Source organism: Pristiophorus japonicus, chromosome 11 (genome assembly GCF_044704955.1).
Source record: "Pristiophorus japonicus isolate sPriJap1 chromosome 11, sPriJap1.hap1, whole genome shotgun sequence".
Lineage (NCBI taxonomy): Eukaryota > Metazoa > Chordata > Chondrichthyes > Pristiophoridae > Pristiophorus > Pristiophorus japonicus.
The window spans coordinates 214,313,510-214,335,429 of record NC_091987.1 but is presented as its reverse complement, the minus strand read 5'-3'; the positions used below and the strand labels follow the sequence as shown (position 1 = coordinate 214,335,429).

Sequence of the window (21,920 nt, the reverse complement as noted above, 5' to 3'; positions counted from 1 at the left end):
ATTTAAATTTACAGGGGTGGTGCAAAGAAAAACACGAGTGGGCAGATTGTTAGTGCCGATCAGTGCAGTCCCATTGCCAGTTGAGGGTGGTGCTGCAGACACAAATTCCTGAAGTGCGCTCCCTTCGAGCATTACTGCACTGGGAGCTCGGGGCCGTAGGATCACCCCTATTGAACCCTTGAGTATTTTCAGCTATGCAACACTACGGGGCACAGTCTCAGGATAAGGGGTCGGCCATTTAGGATTGAGATGAGGAGGAATTTCTTCACTCAGAGAGGGTGGTGAATCTTTGGAATTCTCCACCCCAGAGATCTGTGGAGGCTCAGTCGTTGAGTATATTCAAGGTTATCTATAGATTTTTGGGTATTAAGGGAATCAAGGGATATGGGGATCGGGCAGGAAAGTGGAGTTGAGATCGAAGATCAGCCATGATCTCATTGAATGGTGGAGCAGGCTCGAGGGGCCGAATGGCCTCCTCCTTCTCCTAATTCTTATGATCTTGTGTTCTTATATGCGTGTGTGATGGCAGTACTGGTGAGAGCAATTTGATGTGAAGAATTAAATGTTGTGTGCCTTGAGCTGCCTGGAACTCCCTCACCAAACCTCTCCGCCTCTCTTTCCTCCTTTTAAGACGCTCCTTAAAACCGACCTCTTTGACCAAGCTTTTAATCACCCCTCCTAATAACTCCTTCTTTGGCTCGGGGCCAGTGTTTGCCTGACGACACTCCTGTGAAGTGCTTTGGGACATTTCGTTTCCCAACATTCAAGATACTATATGAATGCAAGTTGTTGTTGTAGCACACAAGACCACACTGGGAGGGAAAATAAAACACTGCTTGAAGGGAAATCTTTCCCTGGAGTGTATTGTTACTAATCCATGTGTAAGATTTGGGTTGGGTCTCACAGATGGGCATCATCATCTGAATGTGACACTTAAAATTGTCCCTTTGTGACAGATGCAAACCTGTTGTTAAAAAAAAGAAAGTATGTTTTTGACCTGGAGCCTTAAATTTACACAGTTTCTGAAAACAAGGTCTACTGTGACCTGTCAACAACATCAACAACAACAACGTATTTATATAGCGCCTTTAACATAGTGAAACGTCCCATGGTGCTTCACAGGGGTATTATGGCACACAAAACTTGACACCGAGCCACATAAGTAGAAATTAGCGCAGGTGACCAAAAGCTCGGTCAAAGAGGGAGGTTTTAAGGAGCGTCTTGCAGAAGGAGAGAGAGGTAGAGAGGCAGAGAGGTTTAGGGAGGGAGTTCCAGAGCTTGGGGCCCAGGCAACAGAAGGCACGGCCACCAATGGTGGAGCGATTATAATCAGGGATGCTCAAGAGGGCAGAATTAGAGGAGCGCAGACATCTCGGTGGGGGGGGTTGTGGGGCTGGAGAAGATTACAGAGATAGGGAGGGGCGAGGGCCATGGAGGGATTTGAAAGCATGGATGAGAATTTTGAAATTGAGGCGTTGCTTCACCGGGTGTTATCTTGGGTTAAAATTGCAGCCCTATTTTGGAGCTGGGCATCGTAGCCTTGCCCCAGAACCCCGGTTACCCCAGAGTAACATCACCGGAATGTTAAATAAACCCAGTGACTGAACTTGTTACTTTTTCCTCTTCCTCCAGATTCCTCCAGTCTGGTAAATGGCAACCACCAATCTCCACTTAATGAAGCTTCAAGCAATCAGCCTGCAAGACCCCAAGTCACTCACAGCTCACTGGTCAGCTCAATCGAGAAGGACCTGCAAGATATTATGGACTCCCTGGTGATGGAGGATGTGACCTCTCCGGGTAAAAAACAGGCAACTAATGCCCAGTCGCCTCTGTCTCCGATGGTCAACGGAGGTGGGAGGTACCTCCTGTCACCGCCCATGAGTCCCGGCGCGATGTCGGTGGGCTCGAGTTATGACAACATGTCCCCACCCTTCTCGCCCCTGTCCTCTCCGTCTGCCGCGAGCAGCAGTAGCTACACGAGCCATTCGCCCGGCAGTCTGGAGCAGGGGCCGACCATGCCTCCCACTGTGCCCATCAGATCTTCGAGCTACAACCACACTGTGCAGCCACCTTCCCCACGGCCGGTGGCTATCTACAGCGGGGCGGGTATCGACCTGACCAAGTGCAACAGTCATGGCCCAGTGCCGCAACGAGTGCCGGACAGTCCACGGGTTCACCGGAAAGCTGCCAATGTCCACGAAACACCACCGAGCCCAACCGCCAACCGTCGAGGTTATCCACTGGATGGTTTAACCGCCACGATGCCTCCCGATGCCCGGAAGGTGCCGGAGAGTCCGAAGCTGAGTCACAACGTGCCGTCAGTGTCGGTCAGTCTGAGCGACTTCGGCAGCGTGAGTCCCCGTGCTCATATTGTCACCGTTCCCAGCAGTCCGAGACTCGGGGCCAAGTTCCACCCACCTTCCAGCCCTCGCTCCAAAGTGGCCTCTCTCCAAGAAAGGCCGCCAAGTCCTTTCAGGGAAGTCAAGGAGACTCCCAGCGACCGATCCAGCCCATCGCGGCAGATATCCTCAAGGGGTTTCCAACCAGTGGAGAGCTTGGGATTTGTTCACATAAATCAGCCTATCCAACTGCATCCAAGAAATCTTCAGCCACCTGAGAGTCCCAGATTGGGTCGAAGAAGTGTGGAGAGCATGAGGGAGTTGCCTCCCCTAAGTCCTTCTATGCCCAGGAGGGTTATACCGCTTACTGCGTTCTCCAATCTGCCAGTGTCTCCTCACACTAGGACCTCTCGAGATATAATCCACCACGACAGTTCCTCGCACCAGATGAAAATGGTGAAGGAAATGGCAGAAAGCCCTCGATTTAGACGCAAATTTTCATCAGGGTCGTCTGAAAGGAACGACGACTTCTCCTCCCACAGTATGCCCGGGGTGAGCATGTTAAGCAGCGGCAAGGCAGTCCGGGATCGCAGTCCCTCCCCGACCTTGCTGTCTGCTGACCCCAGGAAAGGGTACGGGAGCACCTTGACCCCGGCGCACAGCTTGACCTCTCTGTCCGTCTGCACACCGCTGCAGAGCCCGAGGATGCAGAGGAAGATGACCGGGGATGAGAGAGTCCCGGTGATGCGGCAGCGAAAGAACAGTATCTCCGAAATCAGTGACAACGAGGACGAGCTCCTGGATTATCACCGGCGGCAGAGGGAGGAACGGATCCGCGAGCAGGAAATGCAGATGCTGGTGAGTGGCTTGTTTCACTTTACCGTCAGCGGCGGTGGACGCTGGCCGCTTGCGTGCGCTGCGTGGGATGTCACAACTTAGAGCGACACGCAAAGCCCCCAGCCCACCTGCTCTGTAACCGTACCCCTTCCCCCTTCTCCATTCTGTCCCCTCTCTAGTTTCTCTCACTTTTCCCTTTCTCCCGTCACTCCTTCCTTCCCTCTCTTCTTTCCTATTTGCCCCTTCTCTTAAGAACACAGAACATAAGGAATAGGAGCAGGAGTCGGCCATTCGGCCCCTCGAGCCTGCTCTGCCATTCAATGAGCTCAGGGCTGATCTTCAACCTCAACTCCACTTTCCTGCACTGTCCCCATATCCCTAAATTCCCTTTGTTCCCAAAGATTTATCGATCTCTGTCTTCTTTCCTCTCTCTTTTCTCCCCCTCTCCCTTCATCCTTCTCATTTCTTCACTCTTTTTCTCCCCTCTCCTTTCTTATCTCTTCTCTCTGTTCTTCGAGCTTCTCGCTCATCTCTTCCCTTTCTCCCTTCTTTTCTTTTCCCTTTGTCCCCTCCTTTCATTTCTTTCTCTCTCATCTCTTCCCTTTCTCCCTTCTCTCCTTTCTTTCCCTCCCCCTCTCTCCTCATTCTTTTCTCCCCCTTCTCCCTTCCCTCGCTCCTCCGTCCTTCCCGCCCTGTCTCTCTGCCCTTCCCTCTCTCTGACCTTGCAGTGATCCTGTTAGAGCTCTGCTCTTCAGCGAGGATGTCATTGTGCCTTTGGCTCTCCGTGTCCACCACCATAACCATCACGGACAGCACGGCAGTGAGAGAACTTCCCCAATCAACTGTACGGTTTATATTACACAGCGCAATGCATCCCTGAGAGTGATTTCAAGGCAATAATCTCAAGATTTTCTTTGATAAATTATAAATCAATTGAGCTGCACTTGTCGACTTTTGTTACTATTTAAATCCCTTGATTGGATTAAATCTTTGAATCATTTTCAGCAATCTGATATTATGTACATAAACCCCTCAATTAGATTCTGACCTATAACTCACTCCCGGATAGCCATTATTCGTGTTGTATTCATTCGCTTGTGTTTGCAGGGGGAGAATCTCCCAGTCCGTTCCTTCATTTATGTCACTCACAGACAAACTATTTATACAACATAAAGATATGCAAAATCTACAGAAAAGGGAATGGAATAAAGGATGTTAAATGTGATCGCTCTCTTGTAGCAGACTTTCAAATCTTTTCTTTTTTTTACAATTTTCTCCTCTCCTGGGATGACGCTATATTCCGCGTTATAGTTCTGTGGGTGCTGGGTTCCCTCAGAATCCTCTCCTATGTAGTCGTTGCTTCGTGTGTGTGTGTGTGTGTGTGTGTGTGTGTGTGTGTGTGTGTGTGTGTGTGTGTGTGTGTGTGTGTGTCTCGAGACAAAGAGCACTGGCTGGCTATTCACCCACGAGAGGCATTCTCACACAGTGCAACATATCTATGATCTTAATATATCTGTGCATCGTGGGCATTTCCTGTCACGGTCATGCTCATTTCCTGTCACGGTCATGCTCATTTCCTGTCACGGTCACGTTCATTTCCTGTCACAGTCATATTCATTTCCTGTCACGGTCACGCTCATTTCCTGTCACGGTCACACTCATTTCCTGTCACAGTCATATTCATTTCCTGTCACGGTCACGCTCATTTCCTGTCATGTTTCCCCATCACACTTTGTCTCTGACTCACCATGAGGACAGGAAATCTTCTACGAACAGGCAAAAATATTTCACAGTGAGATATAATTCTCGAGGTAAATCTCAACTCATGATGAATCACTTCAGTTTCCGCTATGTATGTACGTTTCTCCCCTCCCTCCCTCCCCTCGCCCCGATTTCATCACCTCTGTTGAAGGCAGAGTGCCAGTGCCTCAAATTCTCATCCTAGTTTTCAAACCCCTCCACGCCCTCGGCCCCTCCCTCCTCCGGCCTTACAACCCCCCCGAGATCTAATTCCGGCCTCCTGTGCCTCCTTGGATTTAATCGCTCCACCATTGGCGGCCGTGCCTTCAGCTGCCTGGGCCCTAAGCTCTGGAACTCCCTCCCTAAACCTCTTCACTTCCCTCCCGACAGGATTGGGTTTTCCGATGTTAAATTGTCCACGTGCGCGAAACTATGAATGGGCCTCACAACCCCTTAAAGGGGCCACACACCCAAAGTAAAGGGTTAGGGGTAATATTGCTCTCCACCTCTCTCTCCTCCTTTAAAACGCTGCTTAAAACCTACCCCTCCGGCCAAGCTTTTGATCATCTGTGCTAATATCTCCTTATGTGGCTCAGTGTCAATTTTTGTTTGATAATGGCTCCTGCTAAGTGCCTTGGGATATTGTTTTGTCGTGCATTGTGAGCAGGGCTGATTCACAGTTGGAATGATCCCCTGTTCCTGTAAATGAAACACAAGAATCTAAATTCACTGGATTTAATTTGCAAAAGGTATCACATTTCCATGAAGTGACGCAAGCCCTTGCTGCCTATTGACGCGAAGCAAGGTGTCTGATCTGTACAGCGACCCGGTACCGTTCCTAAGCAACGGCAACATTCAGGGTCAAATCTGCATTGAGGTATATCTGTTATTAGCACACCTTACTAATGGTGCCCTGTGTGTCCTTGCCCTGCTCTAAGAGGGCTTCTTATTTAAACAGTGTCAGCCGTGGCTCAGTGGGCAGTACTCTCGCCTCGTCAACAGGTTGTGTGTTCAAGCCCCGCTCCAGAGACTTGACACGTAACCGAGGCAGACACTCCCAGTGCAATGGTGAGGGAGCACTGCACTGTCGGAGGGGCAGTACTGAGGGAGCGCTGCACTGTCGGAGGGGCAGTACTGAGGGAGCGCCGCACTGTCGGAGGGGCAGTACTGAGGGAGCGCCGCACTGTCGGAGGGGCAGTACTGAGGGAGTGCTGCACTGTCGGAGGGATAGTACTGAGGGAGTGCCGCACTGTCGGAGGGGCAGTACTGAGGGAGCGCCGCACTGTCGGAGGGACAGTACTGAGGGAGTGCCACACTGTCGGAGGGGCATTACTGAGGGAGAGCTGCACTGTCGGAGGGGTAGCACTGAGGGAGCACCGCACTGTCAGAGGGGCAGTACTGAGGGAGTGCCGCACTGTTGGAGGGACAGTACTGAGGGAGTGCCGCACTGTCGGAGGGGCAGTACTGAGGGAGAGCTGCACTGTCGGAGGGGTAGCACTGAGGAGCACCGCACTGTCAGAGGGGCAGTACTGAGGGAGTGCCGCACTGTTGGAGGTGCTGTCTTTCGGATGAGATGTTAAACCGAGGCCCCGTCTGCCCTCATAGGTAGACGTTAAAGATCCCATGGCAGTATTCCGAAGAAGAGTCGGGGAGTTCTCTCCGATGTCCTGGATAACATTTTCCACTCAATCAACACCTAAAACAGATTTTTGAATTTTAAAGCATAGAAGTTGGTCATTCGGCCTATCGTGCCTGTGCTGGCCGTCTGAAAGAGCTGTCCAGTTAGGCCCACTCCCCCTGCTCTTCCCCATAGATCTGCCATTCCAACCCCCCCTCCCCTCCGATTATCTGGTCATTGCTGTGCATGGGAGCTTGCTGTGCGCAGTTTTGGCTGTCCGTTTCCTGCATCATAACAATGACTGCGTTTCATTGGCTTTGGGATATCTTGAGCTCATGTAAGGCGCTATATTGATGCAAGTCTTTCACTGTAGCGAGCGCTATACTGGCGCAAGGTGTTGTTGGCTGAGTTTCGCCAACTTCCAGAAGGCCCACCTGTGGAGGGGGTACAGCTTTGTAGTTTGGTGCTCTTTTTCCTCCCCCCCCACCCCCCAAGTCAAGTCTCGAGGTAACAAAGGCAGGGATGAGGGCTTCGGAAGCAGGATGAGCTGAGGCAATGGGCGGAGACGGGCGATGTTACAGAGGTGGAAATAGGCGGTCTTAGTTATGCTGTGGATATGTGGCTGGAAGCTCATTTCAGGGTCAAGTATGACACCAAGGTTGGGAACAGTCTGGTTCAGCCTCAGGCAGAAGTTGGGGAGAGGGTTGGAGTCAGTGGCCAGGGAACGGAGTTTGTGGCGGGGACCGAAAACAATGGCTTCGGTCTTCCCAATATTCAATTGGAGGCGGTTTCACGAGTCGGGTGACCAGTGTCGGGAGTGTGGGCGGGGGAGGGGGGGGTCATGTGACGAAAGCTCCTGGAATATGTCCAACCCAGAGTTGGCAACCCAATCATGGGTTTGCAGGAACAACCTTCACACAAGGAAGGAAACATTGCAGGGCAAGGAGGGCGTGGGATCCCGCCCACATTAACACCATGACATTTTAAGCCTCAGCAAGAAACTGTAAACCTTTTCTTTCCCCGCCCAGTACCAGAGCTGAAAATGATTTCTCTTTATGATGTTTGCTGTGTGGTGGTGTGGGAAGCCCATTGAGGTGGGTTTAAATGTCACTGCACCAGGGAGCCCACAGAGACTCTCAGCCAACTCGCTCAGACCTTGTGGTGAACCCAGCTTCTCCGAGTCTGAGAGATTTGCTTGGCAAACAACGACATCGCCCCCCCCCCCAACCCTCCCGCCCTCCCCCCACCAAATCACCAGGGCTCTCTGTCGCTTCCCAAATGTAGAATCAGAAATGTTCCCATTGAACTGGCATGTGGAAACCCCAGATGTGCCCCAGGATCACCCTCACCGCTCCCCTCTCCCCCCTTAACCCCTTCCCTCCCCACTCCCCGCCCGCTCTTCCCCCCCGCCCGCTCTTCCCCCCTCCCCGCTCTTCCCCCCAGCCCCGCTCCCCCCGCCCACTCTCCCCCCCCCCCCCACCCCTGCTTCCCCTCTCTTGTCCCCACTCTTCCCCCCCCTCCCCGTTCTTCCCCCCCCCCTCCCCGTTCTTCCCCCCCCTCCCCGTTTTCCCCCCCCCTCCCCGTTTTTCCCTGCTGCTCCCCGTCGCTCCCCCCCCACCCGCTCCCCTCACCCCCATTACTCCACCCCCCCCCCCCCCGAGTGTGCCACGTGTACTGAGCTGAGCTGAGCCAATCCGGTTGCTGAAACGTTTAACAAAAGAATGCCTCGGGATTCCCGACTCTGAAGTCTGTGGGAGAGCTCCACACTGGAATTTTTACAACCCACAAGAATCCAGAGATCGCCAAGAATCCTGTGAGTTAGACGAGTAGTCACGGGAAGATAGGGACTGCTAGACAACAAAAGAGCCAAGGACCATCCAGTTCACCGTCTCCCATCCCGGTAGTCCCACGATACGATAATGGAGTTGTTGACCAATCACAGCGATCGATCGTGATCAATGTGCCGACAGCAGACCCAGACATGAGGTGAGGAAAACCCCCTTCCTTCAAGTGCCCCCTTGTTTTTTTTTTTGAGGGCACCAAATACACAAATTAACAATTGAACATAAAGGGAACCTTTGTCAAATCAATGAAATTAGATCAAATTAAAATTTGGTTGCCGGGGGTGATGATGCACTCCAGTCCCTCCGGCGCCCACCTCTCGGGGAAGGCCGCGAGCGTACCGGTGGACACCGCGTGCTCCATCTCCAGGGACACCCTGGCTCGGACGTAACCGCGGAAGAGAGGCAGGTCAACAGCTCCACAAAGCTGTGCGCATACTCACAGAGGCATACGTTACAGTGTGCTGAATGGGTGTCCACGCTCCTTCAGCCAACCCCAACACTCTTTTGAAATATTTTTCTTCCAGTATTTCCTAACTATTTTCTCACCCCTCCTCTCCTGAAGTCACTAACCATTGTTGGGGGAGGGGGTAAAGTTCAACACCGTGTCCAAGCGGTTCATTTACTTGTCGACGTGCCTGTGTGTGAGTATGGACGCCGCACGCCAACCGGCCAATTGACCGCAGGCGTGCCGAGCCTCACGCAAAGTGTCTGCACACAAAATTTGCTTCGGGAGAATCATCAAAAAATGATCAGCAGAGGGAATCCTGGCTGACGCATCCCCCTCTCGAGCCGTGAAGGTTAAGGCCACTTGCAGCTCTGCTGAGATTTCCAGGGCCAGGAGGGTGGGTAACCAGAGGGACACAGATCTAAGATCGTCGGCTAAAGAACCAGAGGGGGAGATGAAGGGAATGTGTTTACGCAGTGAGTTGTTGTGGTCGGGAATGCGCTGCCTGAAAGGGCGGTGGGAGCAGATTCAATAGTAACCTTCGAGAGGGAATTGGATAAATACTTGAGAAGGAAAAATGTGCCGGACTGTGGGGAAAGAGCGGGGAGAGTGGGACTGATTGGATCGCTCTCTCACAGAGCCAGCACAGGAACGATGGGCCGAATGGCCTCCTCCTGTGCTGTAACGTTCTAGAAGATCAGCACAGACTGGATATTGGACATAGACTCTTCGTGACTAACGTTAACAGAGGTTTACAATGTACACCGCTGACCTGGAAGAGGGGACAGAGTGTAGTGTAACAAAATTTGCAGATGACACAAAGATTAGTGGGAAAGCGGGTTGTGTAGAGGACACAGAGAGGCTGCAAAGAGATTTAGATAGGTTAAGCGAATGGGCTAAGGTTTGGCAGATGGAATACAATGTCGGAAAATGTGAGGTCATCCACCTTGGGGGAAAAAAAAACAGTAAAAGGGAATATTATTTGAATGGGGAGAAATTACAACATGCTGTGGTGCAGAGGGACCTGGGGGTCCTTGTGCATGATCCCAAAATGTTAGTTTGCAGGTGCAGCAGGTAATCAGGAAGGCGAATGGAATGTTGGCCTTCATTGCGAGAGGGATGGAGTACAAAAGCAGGGAGGTCCTGCTGCAACTGTACAGGGTATTGGTGAGGCCGCACCTGGAGTACTGCGTGCAGTTTTGGTCACCTTACTTAAGGAAGGATATACTAGCTTTGGAAGGGGTACAGAGACGATTCACTAGGCTGATTCCGGAAATGAGGGGGTTACCTTATGATGATAGATTGAGTAGACTGGGTCTTTACTCTTAGGAGTTCAGAAGGATGAGGGGTGATCTTATAGAAACATTTAAAATAATGAAAGGGATAGACAAGATAGAGGCAGAGAGGTTGTTTCCACTGGTAGGGGAGACTAGAACTAGGGGGCACAGCCTCAAAATATGGGGGAGCCAATTTAAAACCGAGTTGAGAAGGAATTTCTTCTCCCAGAGGGTTGTGAATCTGTGGAATTCTCTGCCCAGGGAAGCAGTTGAGGCTAGCTCATTGAATGTATTCAAATCACAGATAGATAGATTTTTAACCAATAAGGGAATTAAGGGTTACGGGGAGCGGGTGGGTAAATGGAGCTGAGTCCACAGCCAGATCAGCCATGATCTTGTTGAATGGTGGAGCAGGCTCGAGGGGCTAGATGGCCTACTCCTGTTCCTAATTCTTATGTTCTTCTGCTTTTACTGTCTAAACCATCGCCTGGATCATTGTGACGTGCTGGATGAATATGGACGGCAGACACAGAATGAAAAGTTCCCTGGCCCCGTGAATTGCTCAGGGTCCGTGTCTGGTGTAGACAGCTCAAGCCTAGTAACATTTTCCTCATTGACCTGCCAATGGAAGTGTGACTCATGCAGGACTTCCCACACAGCGGGGCCATGGAAACAGTGTGTTTGTTGTGCTGGGAGCTGGGAATCCCAAACTCAAATAGTTTGTAATCAGAGTAAGATGGGGCCTTGGGGGGGGGTTCAGTGTCATGGGCACCAAGTATTGGGGCTCAATTCCTTGGGCACCAAGTATTGGGTTCAATTCCTTGGGCACCAAGTATTGGGGCTCAATTCCTTGGGCACCAAGTATTGGGGTTCAGTTCCATGGCCTCCAGGCATCCTGGTAACTTACCCAAGTGGACATTCCCCATGTGTGAGCGTTCACAGTGAGTATCGTGCTGGCTGTTCAACCATGGGGCTCGCTAATACCCTTGCCCAATGTCAAGATACACAGAAGGATCACTGGATGGAGATTGGGAGCAGAAATACCGTCTGATTTTTCCTTATCTGGCCCAGGACATTGGGGGTGAACTGACCCGCTTTTCTTTAAAATAGTACCATGGGATCGTGTGCGCTCACTTGAGAGGACAGACGGGGCCTCGGTTTAATTTCTGACCCGAAAGACGAACCCTCTGACAGTGCAGCGCTCCCTCAGTACTGCCCCTCCAACAGTGCGGCCCTCCCTCAGTACTGCCCCTCCGACAGTGCGGCGCTCCCTCAGTACTGCCCTCTGACAGTGCGGCACTCCCTCAGTACTGCCCTCTGACAGTGCGGCGCTCCCTCAGTACTGCCCCTCTGACAGTGCGGCACTCCCTCAGTACTGCCCCTCTGACAGTGCGGCACTCCCTCAGTACTGCCCCTCTGAAAGTGCGGCACTCCCTCAGTACTGCTCTCTGACAGTGCGGCACTCCCTCAGTACTGCCCCTCTGACAGTGCGGCACTCCCTCAGTACTGCCCTCTGACAGTGCGGCACTCCCTCAGTACTGCCCCTCTGACAGTGCGGCACTCCCTCAGTACTGCTGCTCTGTCACTGCGGCACTCAGTCTGGGCTGCACTGGGCTGATACCGATGAACTCAGCATTAACCAGGCATTGAATCCGGACCCGACCAGCTCACTCACTGAGCCTTGTAGGGAACTTGATGGTGGGTGAATAATCCCTTGGTAGATCTACTGCACACGTGGCAGGTTCTGTACAGGCACACTGCTGCTTTTACAAGCCTCCAGAAGTGATTAATGTAGCATTAGTTCTGTGAGATAAGTGAGGTATGTGAAGTTCGTGCCAGACATGAGGGAGGCTCTTGGTATAGCTTCAAAGGAGAACCCGTGTGTCACAGCATCCCACGGAACATCTGCCGAAGGAAGGCTCTTGGAATTAATTGCGCTACACGCCTTCTGGCTCCTGACACTCTTAAAGAAAGAAAAGAAAGACTTGCATTTCTATAGCGCCTTTCACAACCACCGGACATCCCAAAGTGCTTTACAGCCAATGAAGCACTTTTTGAAGTGTAGTCACTGTTGTAATGTGGGAAACTCCCCTCCCTACCTGAGAGAGCAGACGGGGCCTCGGTTTAACATCTTATCCGAAAGACAGCCCCTCCGAAAGTGCAGCACCCCCTCGGTACTGCCCCTCCGACAGTGCAGCGCTCCCTCAGTACTGCCCCTCCGACAGTGCGGCACTCCCTCAGTACTGCCCTTCCGACAGTGCGGTGCCCCTCAGTACTGCCCCTCCGACAGTGCGGCGCCCCTCAGTACTGCCCCTCCAACAGTGCGGCACTCCCTCAGTACTGCCCCTCCAACAGTGCGGCGTCCTTCAGTACTGCCCCTCCGACAGTGCAGCACTCCCACAGTACTGCCCCTCCGACAGTGCGGCGCTCCTCAGTACTGCCCCTCCGAAAGTGCAGCGTCCCCTCAGTACTGCCCCTCCAACAGTGCGGCACTCCCTCAGTACTGCCCCTCCGACAGTGCGGTACTCCCTCAGTACTGCCCCTCCGACAATGCAGTACTCCCTCAGTACTGCCCCTCCGACAGTGCGGCGCTCCCTCAGTACTGCCCCTCCGACAGTGCAGCGCTCCCTCAGTACTGCCCCTCCGACAGTGCAGCGCTCCCTCAGTACTGCCCCTCCGACAGTGCGGCACTCCCTCAGTACTGCCCCTCCGACAGTGCAGCGCTCCCTCAGTACTGCCCCTCCGACAGTGCAGCTCTCCCTCAGTACTGCCCCTCCGACAGTGCAGCACTCCCTCAGTACTGCCCCTCCGACAGTGCAGCACTCCCTCAGTACTGCACTACAGTGTCAGCCTAGATTTTTGTGCTCAAGTCCCTGGAGTGTGGCTTTAACCCACAACCTTTTGACTGAGAGGCGAGAGTGCTGCCCACTGAACCACGGCTGACACTGCAATAAAGCTGCAATATGTGGATCCAGGGGTGTCCCAGAATGTGGCCGTTGATTAACACATGAGATTTTGTGAAAGATGTGACTTTGGTCCTTTACTCGAGACCTCTTACTGCTCATTCTGACAGGTCACTGTCCTGACCTTTCTAACACACTCCTTCTGTGGCTCGGTCTATGATCCAGTTCCACCCAGAATGAGCCAATTACCAATCAGACCATTACTGGAACTGAAAGTTAAATTTTAAAGAGGTCCATAAAGAATTTTTGAAAGTTTAATTTTGTGGCATCTTTACCGGCCCCAGTTTCAAAGCGTGTTCAGTTATCCCAACTCACCAATCACAGACCATCCCCGAGTTGCTATAATTGACCGTCCATCGTAACCGCCAGACATTGTCACTTACTATAATTTTCTATCACTCTGACACACAGTCAATAATTGGTTCAATTGCGGGATTGCAGTTAATTCAAGAGCTCTTATTACTAATTACGGTGGTGTCAGAGTATAATGGGGCAGGATGTGAAGTGAGCGTGTGTGAGACAGGCTGGCTAATTGAGCAGTCACACCAGGTACCCGACATTGCTATTATCGTCAGACGCAGGCTGTCTGCGGCACCTAGGCATGTCATCAAATAGGTGCTTGTCGCTCATGTCTGGTCACATGGCACCTGGTCACACGGCGTCTGGTCAGGTGGTGTCTGGTCACACGACGTCTCGTCAGGTGGTGTCTGGTCACATGGTGTCTTGTCACACGGCGTCTGTTCAGGTGGCGTCTGGTCACACGGTGTCTGGTCAGGTGGTGTCTGGTCTCACGGCGTCTCGTCAGGTGGTGTCTGGTCACATGGTGTCTTGTCACACGGCGTCTGTTCAGGTGGCGTCTGGTCACACGGCGTCTGGTCAGGTGGTGTCTGTTCAGGTGGCGTCTGGTCACATGGTGTCTTGTCACACGGCGTCTGTTCAGGTGGCGTCTGGTCACATGGTGTCTTGTCACACTGTCTGTTCAGGTGGCGTCTGGTCACATGGTGTCTTGTCACACGGCGTCTGTTCAGGTGGCGTCTGGTCACATGGTGTCTTGTCACACGGCGTCTGTTCAGGTGGCGTCTGGTCACATGGTGTCTTGTCACACAGTGTCTGTTCAGGTGGCGTCTGGTCACATGGTGTCTTGTCACACGGCGTCTGTTCAGGTGGCGTCTGGTCACATGGCATCTGGTCAGGTGGTGTCTGGTCACATGGTGTCTTGTCACACAGCGTCTGTTCAGGTGGCGTCTGGTCACATGGCGTCTGGACACACAGCTTCTGAATCTGCTTACGGGCTGTTTTAAAAAATATCTTAAGTTGAAGTCTAAAACCTATAATTGATCCCCTATCCCCCTGCCCTCCCCCACCCCGGGCAGTTTTGGCCCCTCCTTCCCTGCAGCTGCTAGCTCATGCTCCTGTAAGTCTCCACAAGTGCCAACAGCCCCTTGATACCTCACCCATTGTTCCTATAGGAGCCCAGGCGCTGAGTTTATTGCACTGTGGGAGGTATCACCTTGCTGACCTAACAGGCACCAACCATTTTTACACAACGAGCGGTGAGGATTTGGAACACACGGCCTGATAGCGGGGTGGATACAGATTCAATAGTACTCTCAGAAGAAATTGGACAAATACTTGAAGGAGAAATTACAGGCATTTGGGGAAACAGCGGGGGAGTGGGACTAACTGGATTGCTCTTTGAAAGAGTCTGGATGGGCGGAATGGCCTCTTTCTGTGTTGTATTTTAAAATTCTCATTTTTGTTTTCAAATCCCTCCATGGCTTCGCCCCTCCCTATCTCTGTAACCTCCTCCAGCCCCACAACCCCCCGAGATCTCTGCGCTCCTCCAATTCTGGCCTCTTGAACATCCCCTGATTTCCATCGCTCCACCATCGGTGGCTGTGCCTCCAGCTGCCTGAGCCCCAAGCTCTGGAACTCCCTCCCTAAACCTCTCCACCTCTCTCTCCTCCTTTAAAACCCTCCTTAAAACCCACCTCTTTGACCCAGCTTTTGATCACCTGCCTTAATATCTCCTTTCGTGGCTCAGTTTCATATTTTGTTTTATAACACTGCTGTGAAGCGCCGCCATGAGATGTTTTACTACGTTAAAGGCGCTATATAAATGCACGTGGTCATTGTGGTACCATTCCAATATTCTGCGATTCGATGACTGCGAGGTGTTACTGAGCCAGAGAGGAGCAGGGAGGCAAATGAACATCAATCCACGCAGTCACGAACCTCTGGCTGCTTCAGAGATTGTGTCACTGGGACGATGTCTGTGTGAATTCCACTCTCTGCCCCAACAGGATGATTCAGGCACCATAAATAGTCAAGAGTGCAGTCACACGGGACGCAGGGCAGTTATCGAGAGCTCAGGTGTGGGTGGGTCACAGACAAGGTCACAGCTCGGTGCTGCCGGACTGGTACAGAAATGGCGCTGGGCTGCATGGGGAATGGAATGAACACAGATCACCACGGGTTACAGGAGCGGCAGCTGGTCATTGTGCGAACAGCACTGCTTCCAAATAGAAAGCTGCGGTGGGTGCCGTCCCAGCAACAGGCTTTTTTGCAATATTGGTCAGCGTTACAGAGAATGGAAATGGCACTGAACCATTCCGGATGGAGTAGAGAAATAGCAGCGGCTTAGAAAAAGAAAGACTTGCATTTCTCTAGCGCCTTTCATGACTTCAGGACATCCCTAAGCGCTTTACAGCCAATGATATGCTTTTGGAGTGTAGTCACTGTTGTAATGTGGGAAACGCAGCAGCCAATTTGCGCACAGCAAACTCCCATACACAGCAATGTGATAATGAGCACATAATCTCTTTTAGTGATGTTGGTTGAGGGATAAATAGTGGCCCCAGGACACCGGGGAGAGCTCCCCAGCTCTAATTCAAAATAGTACAGTGGGATCTTTTACGTCCACCTGAGGGGGCCTCGGTTTAACGTCTCATCCGAAAGACGGTTTGTCGGAGGGGCAGTACTGAGGGAGTGTTGCACTGTCAGAGGGGCAGTACTGAGGGAGCGCCGCACTGTCGGAGGGGCAGTACTGAGGGAGTGTTGCACTGTCAGAGGGGCAGTACTGAGGGAGTGTTGCACTGTCGGAGGAGCAGTACTGAGGGAGTGTTGCACTGTCGGAGGAGCAGTACTGAGGGAGTGTTGCACTGTCGGAGGGGCAGTGCTGAGGGAGTGTTGCACTGTTGGAGGGACAGTGCTGAGGAAGTGCCGCACTGTCGGAGGGGCAGTACTGAGGGAGTGTTGCACTGTCAGAGGGACAGTACTGAGGGAGTGTTGCACTGTCGGAGGGACAGTGCTGAGGAAGTGCTGCACTGTCGGAGGGGCAGTACTGAGGGAGTGCCGCACTGTTGGAGGGGCAGTGCTGAGGAAGTGCCGCACTGTCGGAGGAGCAGTACTGAGGGAGTGCTGCACTGTCGCAGGTGATGTCTTTGGGACATAAAAGATCCCATGGCACTATTTCGAAGAAGAGCAGGGGAGTTCTCCCCGGTGCCCTGGTCAATATTTATCGCTCAATCAACATCACTAAAACAGATTATCTGGTCATTAACATTTTGCTGTGTGTGGGAGCTTGCTGTGCACAAATTGGCTGTCGCATTTCTTACATCACAACAGTGACAACACTCTACAAGTACTTAATTGGCTGTAAAGCTCTTTGAAACGTCCAGTGGTCATGAAAGGTTCAATATAAATATAAGTCTGTCTTTTTAACTAAAATAGTCAGGAGCACAGTGTTAATGAACACATAGCAAGCCACCAGAGGGAGCTAATGAGCAACAGAGTCTGAGAGTGGGGCGCCCAGGTCAGTTTGCACTAACCCACCCGACTACAGGCACTCGCACATTGGAGGTTAGTACAGCTGTGCGACTCTGCTCCCTCTCGCCTCTGAGTCAGAAAGTCGTGGGTTCGAGTCCCACTCCAGAGAATTGAGCACAAAAATCAGAGGCTGACACTCAAAGTGCAGCACTGAGGGAGTGCCGCACTGTCGGAGGGGCAGTACTGAGGGAGTGCCGCACTGTCGGAGGGGCAGTACTGAGGGAGTGCGGCACTGTCGGAGGGGAAGTACTGAGGGAGTGCTGCACTGTCGGAGGGGCAGTACTGAGGGAGTGCTGCACTGTCGGAGGGGCAGTACTGAAGGAGCGCCGCACTGTCGGAGGGGCAGTACTGAGGGAGTGCCGCACTGTCGGAGGAGCAGTACTGAAGGAGCGCCGCACTGTCGGAGGGGCAGTACTGAGGGAGTGCCGCACTGTCGGAGGGGCAGTACTGAGGGAGCGGCACACTGTCGGAGGGGCAGTACTGAGGGAGTGCCGCACTGTCGGAGGGGCAGTACTGAGGGAGCGGCACACTGTCGGAGGGGCAGTACTGAGAGAGTGCCGCACTGTCGGAGGGGCAGTACTGAGGGAGTGCCGCACTGTCGGAGGGGCAGTACTGAGGGAGTGCCGCACTATCGGAGATGGAGTCTTTTGGATGAGCCATTTAACCGAGGGCCCCTCTGCTCTCAGGTGGATGTAAAAGATCCCACGGCACTATTTTGAAGAAGAGCAGGGGAGTTCTACCCGGTGTCCTGGGGCCAATATTTATCCCTCAATCAACATCACTAAAACAGATTATCTGGTCATCATCACATTGCTGTCTGTGGGAGCTTGCTGTGTGCAAATTGTCTGTCGCGTTTCCCACATTACAACAGTGATGACGTTTCAAAAATACTGTATTGGCTGTAACATGCTTTGAGACATCCTGGGGTTGTGAAAATGCAAGTCTTTCTTTAGTGATTTAATGTTGATACACTGAGGGCTGCTACCCCAGTCACACTCTGTGCGAACACTCCCTGTAACGTTACTGCCAGATCAGGGTGAATTGGGACAAGATGTGTGTACGATCAAGGCTGGCTTTCCAGAAGAAGACAACCCATCCCCTCCTTATTTAAGTCATTATATTTTTTCTTTACATCGAATGTCCAGCACAGACACAGGCCATTCGGCCCACGGCTCCGTGCCGGGGTTTATGCCCCACCGCTCCGTGCCGGGGTTTATGCCCCACTGCTCCGTGCCGGGGTTTATGCCCCACCGCTCCGTGCCGGGGTTTATGCCCCACCGCTCCGTGCCGGGGTTTATGCTCCACACCAGCCCCCTCCCACCCCTCTCCATCTCACCCCATCACCCCATCCTTCTATTCCTCTCTCCCTCATGTGTTTATCCAACTTCCCCTTAAATACATCGATACTATTCGCCTCAACCCCTCCTTGTGGCAGCGAGTTCCACATTCACACCGCTCTCTGGGTAAAGAAGTTTCTCCTGAATTCCCCTTTGGATTTATTTGTGACTATCTTTATATTTATAGTCCCTAGTCTCTCACAAGTGGGAACATCTTCTCCATATCAACTCCATCAAACCCCTTCATAATAAGAACATAAGACATAGGAGCAGGAATAGGCCCGAGGGCCCTTCGAGCCTGCTCCTCCTATAGACCTTTATCAAGTCACATCCTCAGCCTTGACTTTTCGAGAGGGAAGTGCACCAGCCTGTTCAGTCTTCCCTGATAAATTATAAACCTCTCAGTTCTGGTATCGTCCCTGTAAATCCTTGTGTGGTTCCCCCTGGGCAGCCAGGCCCCGTGGCCAACACCGAGCCAGACTGTCTGTGATTTACACCCCCGGTGGGAAGATAGCGAGACCGAGTGCTCCCTCACAGAGAGGTATCGAGGATCCAACTTCCGAGAGGGCCGTGGGGGAGGCCCATCTCACCGCATTCCCGACCTGGGCCTTGTCTGTGGGATCTTGCTGTCCACAAAATTGACTCCCGCCCACCTTTGTCTACAGTCACTGAAGCTCAGAAAACAATTCATTGGCTGTGAGGCACTGTCTCGAGCACTGTGACGCAGTCCTACACCATAGAACCGTACAGCACACAAAGGAGGTCATTCGGCCCATTGGTGCCTGTGCCGGCTCGATGAAAGCACTATCCAATTAAACCCCCTCCCCCCTGCTCGTTCCCCGCAGTCCTGCAAATTTTCTCCCCTTCACGTATTTATCCAATCCCCAACAATCGATGCAAGTTCTTTTCATTGAACCCATTGGTGGTTAAAAACTAACGACACGTGAGGCGGGAAAGATAGGACCTCCCGTTTATATCGTGCTTCTCACACCCTCAGAATGTTCTGATGCGCTTTACAGCTAATGACTTACTTTCGAAGCATTGCCTCTGTTCGGTCGGCAAATGTGGCAGGAACATGCAGCATGACGTTAGCACCACCTGCTGAAGGATAATGACTCTGGGAAAGGCCGTTACTGCTCTCTGATTGCTTCAGCATGGCCCCACCAGGGTCTGGGAACGATGAAAGTACCAACCTCCCAGGTTGTAACTAGACATTTCCTGTACCCCACGCAGTTTATCCTCTTCTTTTTTTTTTCTTTTTTTCTTTTAAAACTTCTCCATGCTTTCCCAAATCCGCCCGTCGGGAGAAACATACCGAGGATAACCAGGATGCCGTGAAGACTTAAGAACATAAGAAATAGGAGCAGGAGTCGGCCATTTGGCCCCTCGAGCCTGCTCCGCCATTCAATAAGATCACGGCTGATCTGATCATGGACTCAGCTCCACTTCCCCGCCCGCTCCCCATGACCCTTGACTCCCTTATCGCTCAAAAATCTGTCGATCTCCACCTTAAATATATTCAATGACCCAGCCTCCACAGCTCTCTGGGGCAGAGAATTCCACAGATTCACGACCCTCTGAGAGGAGAAATTCCTCCTCACCTCAGTTTTAAATGGGAGACCCCTTATTCTGAAACTATGCCCCCTAATTCTAGATTCCCCCACGAGGGGAAACATCCTCTCTGCGTCTCCCTTGTCGAGCCCCCTCAGAATCTTATGCGTTTCAATAAGATCACCTCTCATTCTTCTAAACTCCAATGAGTACAGGCCCAACCTGCTCAACCTTTCTTCATATAACAACCCCTTCATCTCAAGAATCAACCGAGACAGTTTGCAAAGCAGCCGAGTCAGTGTCAGGGTGTCCCGAGCCACGCAGTGATCCCATGCAGGGTTTTGGGGGAGGGAGGGTGTTGGCGTGTGGCCTCCCAGCCTCTTGGCTTTTGCCCGGGCTTTCCGGAATTCGCTAAAACCCCGAGCTGGACATCCCGCGCCCGGATCTATCGCCTCGGTGACCCAGAACACACTTGGGGCAATACTGCGGCCATTGATCGGGTCAGCACTGCATCACGCTCAGAACCATTGACACGCACAGTGCCGAGGGTGTCGACAGAACAGGCCAGGCCATGGTGTATTATCGCACCAGAAAAATGTCGCAACACTTTGAACTGAGGCCTCAATTCTCTGCTGATGTTACAAATCAGACTGTCGTGAAGTCTTTAAATAAACACTCAACATCAGGTCTGGGTTCAAAGATTCAAGTGGTCTTTATTTGCACTGGTGGGGAGACCGCCTGCTCTCTGCCTGTAGCCAGGCCTCTCTAATGATACAAAGTTCCAAGCAATCTTTTAGACACTTAATGATGCATGTCAGCCTCGTGCATGCTGTTTAATTGTCCCAAAGCCTTCGTGCACAGTTGCTGATTGACTAATTACCTTTCGCGTCACACAATCATTGGCCTATGTCTCCTACCCAAAGGAGTTTCTCCAACGTGTCACCTTTGACCTCTTGCCCTGATTCACTGCACCTCTGGGCCTCCTGTGGTTCAACAGTTTGGTTATTTGTGATTGTCCTCCGGTTACACAGCTTGTAACAGTTAATCATTCTGACATGTTATCCTCAGCGTTGTCTCTTCTGCCCGTGAAGCAACTTGGAAAGCTGACCAATACAAAAGCCTATTTAGCTCCTTTTAGCTCCGAGACCCGTTCTTAACCCTTTAATTATAGCAAAGCTCAAAAGCCCCACCTCAGGACACATTCTCTCAGCGTCCCAACGGTGCTGTGGATCTCCTCACCCCCTGGCCCCCCTCACTCTCCTTGTCTCTCGTTACCCCTCGCCCCCTCCTCACCCCCCTCCTCACCCCCCTCCTCACCCCCCTCCTCACCCCCCTCCTCACCCCCCTCCTCACCCCCCTCCTCACCCCCCTCCTCACCCCCCTCCTCACCCCCCTCCTCACCCCCCTCCTCACCCCCCTCCTCACCCCCCTCCTCACCCCCCTCCTCACCCCCCTCCTCACCCCCCTCCTCACCCCCCTCCTCACCCCCCTCCTCACCCCCCTCCTCACCCCCCTCCTCACCCCCCTCCTCACCCCCCTCCTCACCCCCCTCCTCACCCCCCTCCTCACCCCCCTCCTCACCCCCCTCCTCACCCCCCTCCTCACCCCCCTCCTCACCCCCCTCCTCACCCCCCTCCCCACCCCCCTCCCCACCCCCCCTCCCACCCCCCCTCCTCACCCCCCTCCCATCCCCTCACTCCCCTCATCCCCTTCGCCCTCCTCTCGCCGCCCCCCCCCACTCTCACTCTCCTTAAACATTTTACAACCAATGAAGTACTTTTGATGTGTGGTCTCTGTTGCAATGTGGGAAACGCAGCAGCCAATTTGTGCACAGCAAGCTCCCTCAAAAAGCTATCAAATAATTGAGCAGATGACCTGTTGCCATTATTGATTCTCCCCAGGAGCTCTGTTTTCTGTAGTTTCGGCCGTGAGTCTGTTTGCTGTAGTCTCTAGACTCTAGACTTGCTCTAGTGCGCTGAATAAACAGACTCTGTTTGCTGAGTAAATATCCCTGCGATTTTCCCAATAAACACAGGCCTGTCGATTGACTATTCCAACGCACTCCTGGCTGGCCTCCCACATTCTACCCTTTGTAAACTTGAGGTGGCCCAAAACTCGGCAGCCCGTGTCCTAACTCACAC

At 52.5% G+C, this 21,920-nt stretch overlaps 1 protein-coding gene across 16 annotated transcripts in view; it reads left to right on the top strand.

Moving 5' to 3' along the window:
• phldb1b (pleckstrin homology-like domain, family B, member 1b) overlaps positions 1–21,920 on the top strand; it is a 475,105-nt gene that overhangs the window by 321,762 nt on the left and 131,423 nt on the right. For all 16 annotated transcript variants that reach the window (XM_070894525.1, XM_070894517.1, XM_070894521.1 and 13 more), the window contains one exon: positions 1,633–3,197. In XM_070894525.1, coding sequence (XP_070750626.1) covers positions 1,633–3,197 — 1,565 coding nt within the window. The remainder of the gene's footprint in view (positions 1–1,632; positions 3,198–21,920) is intronic.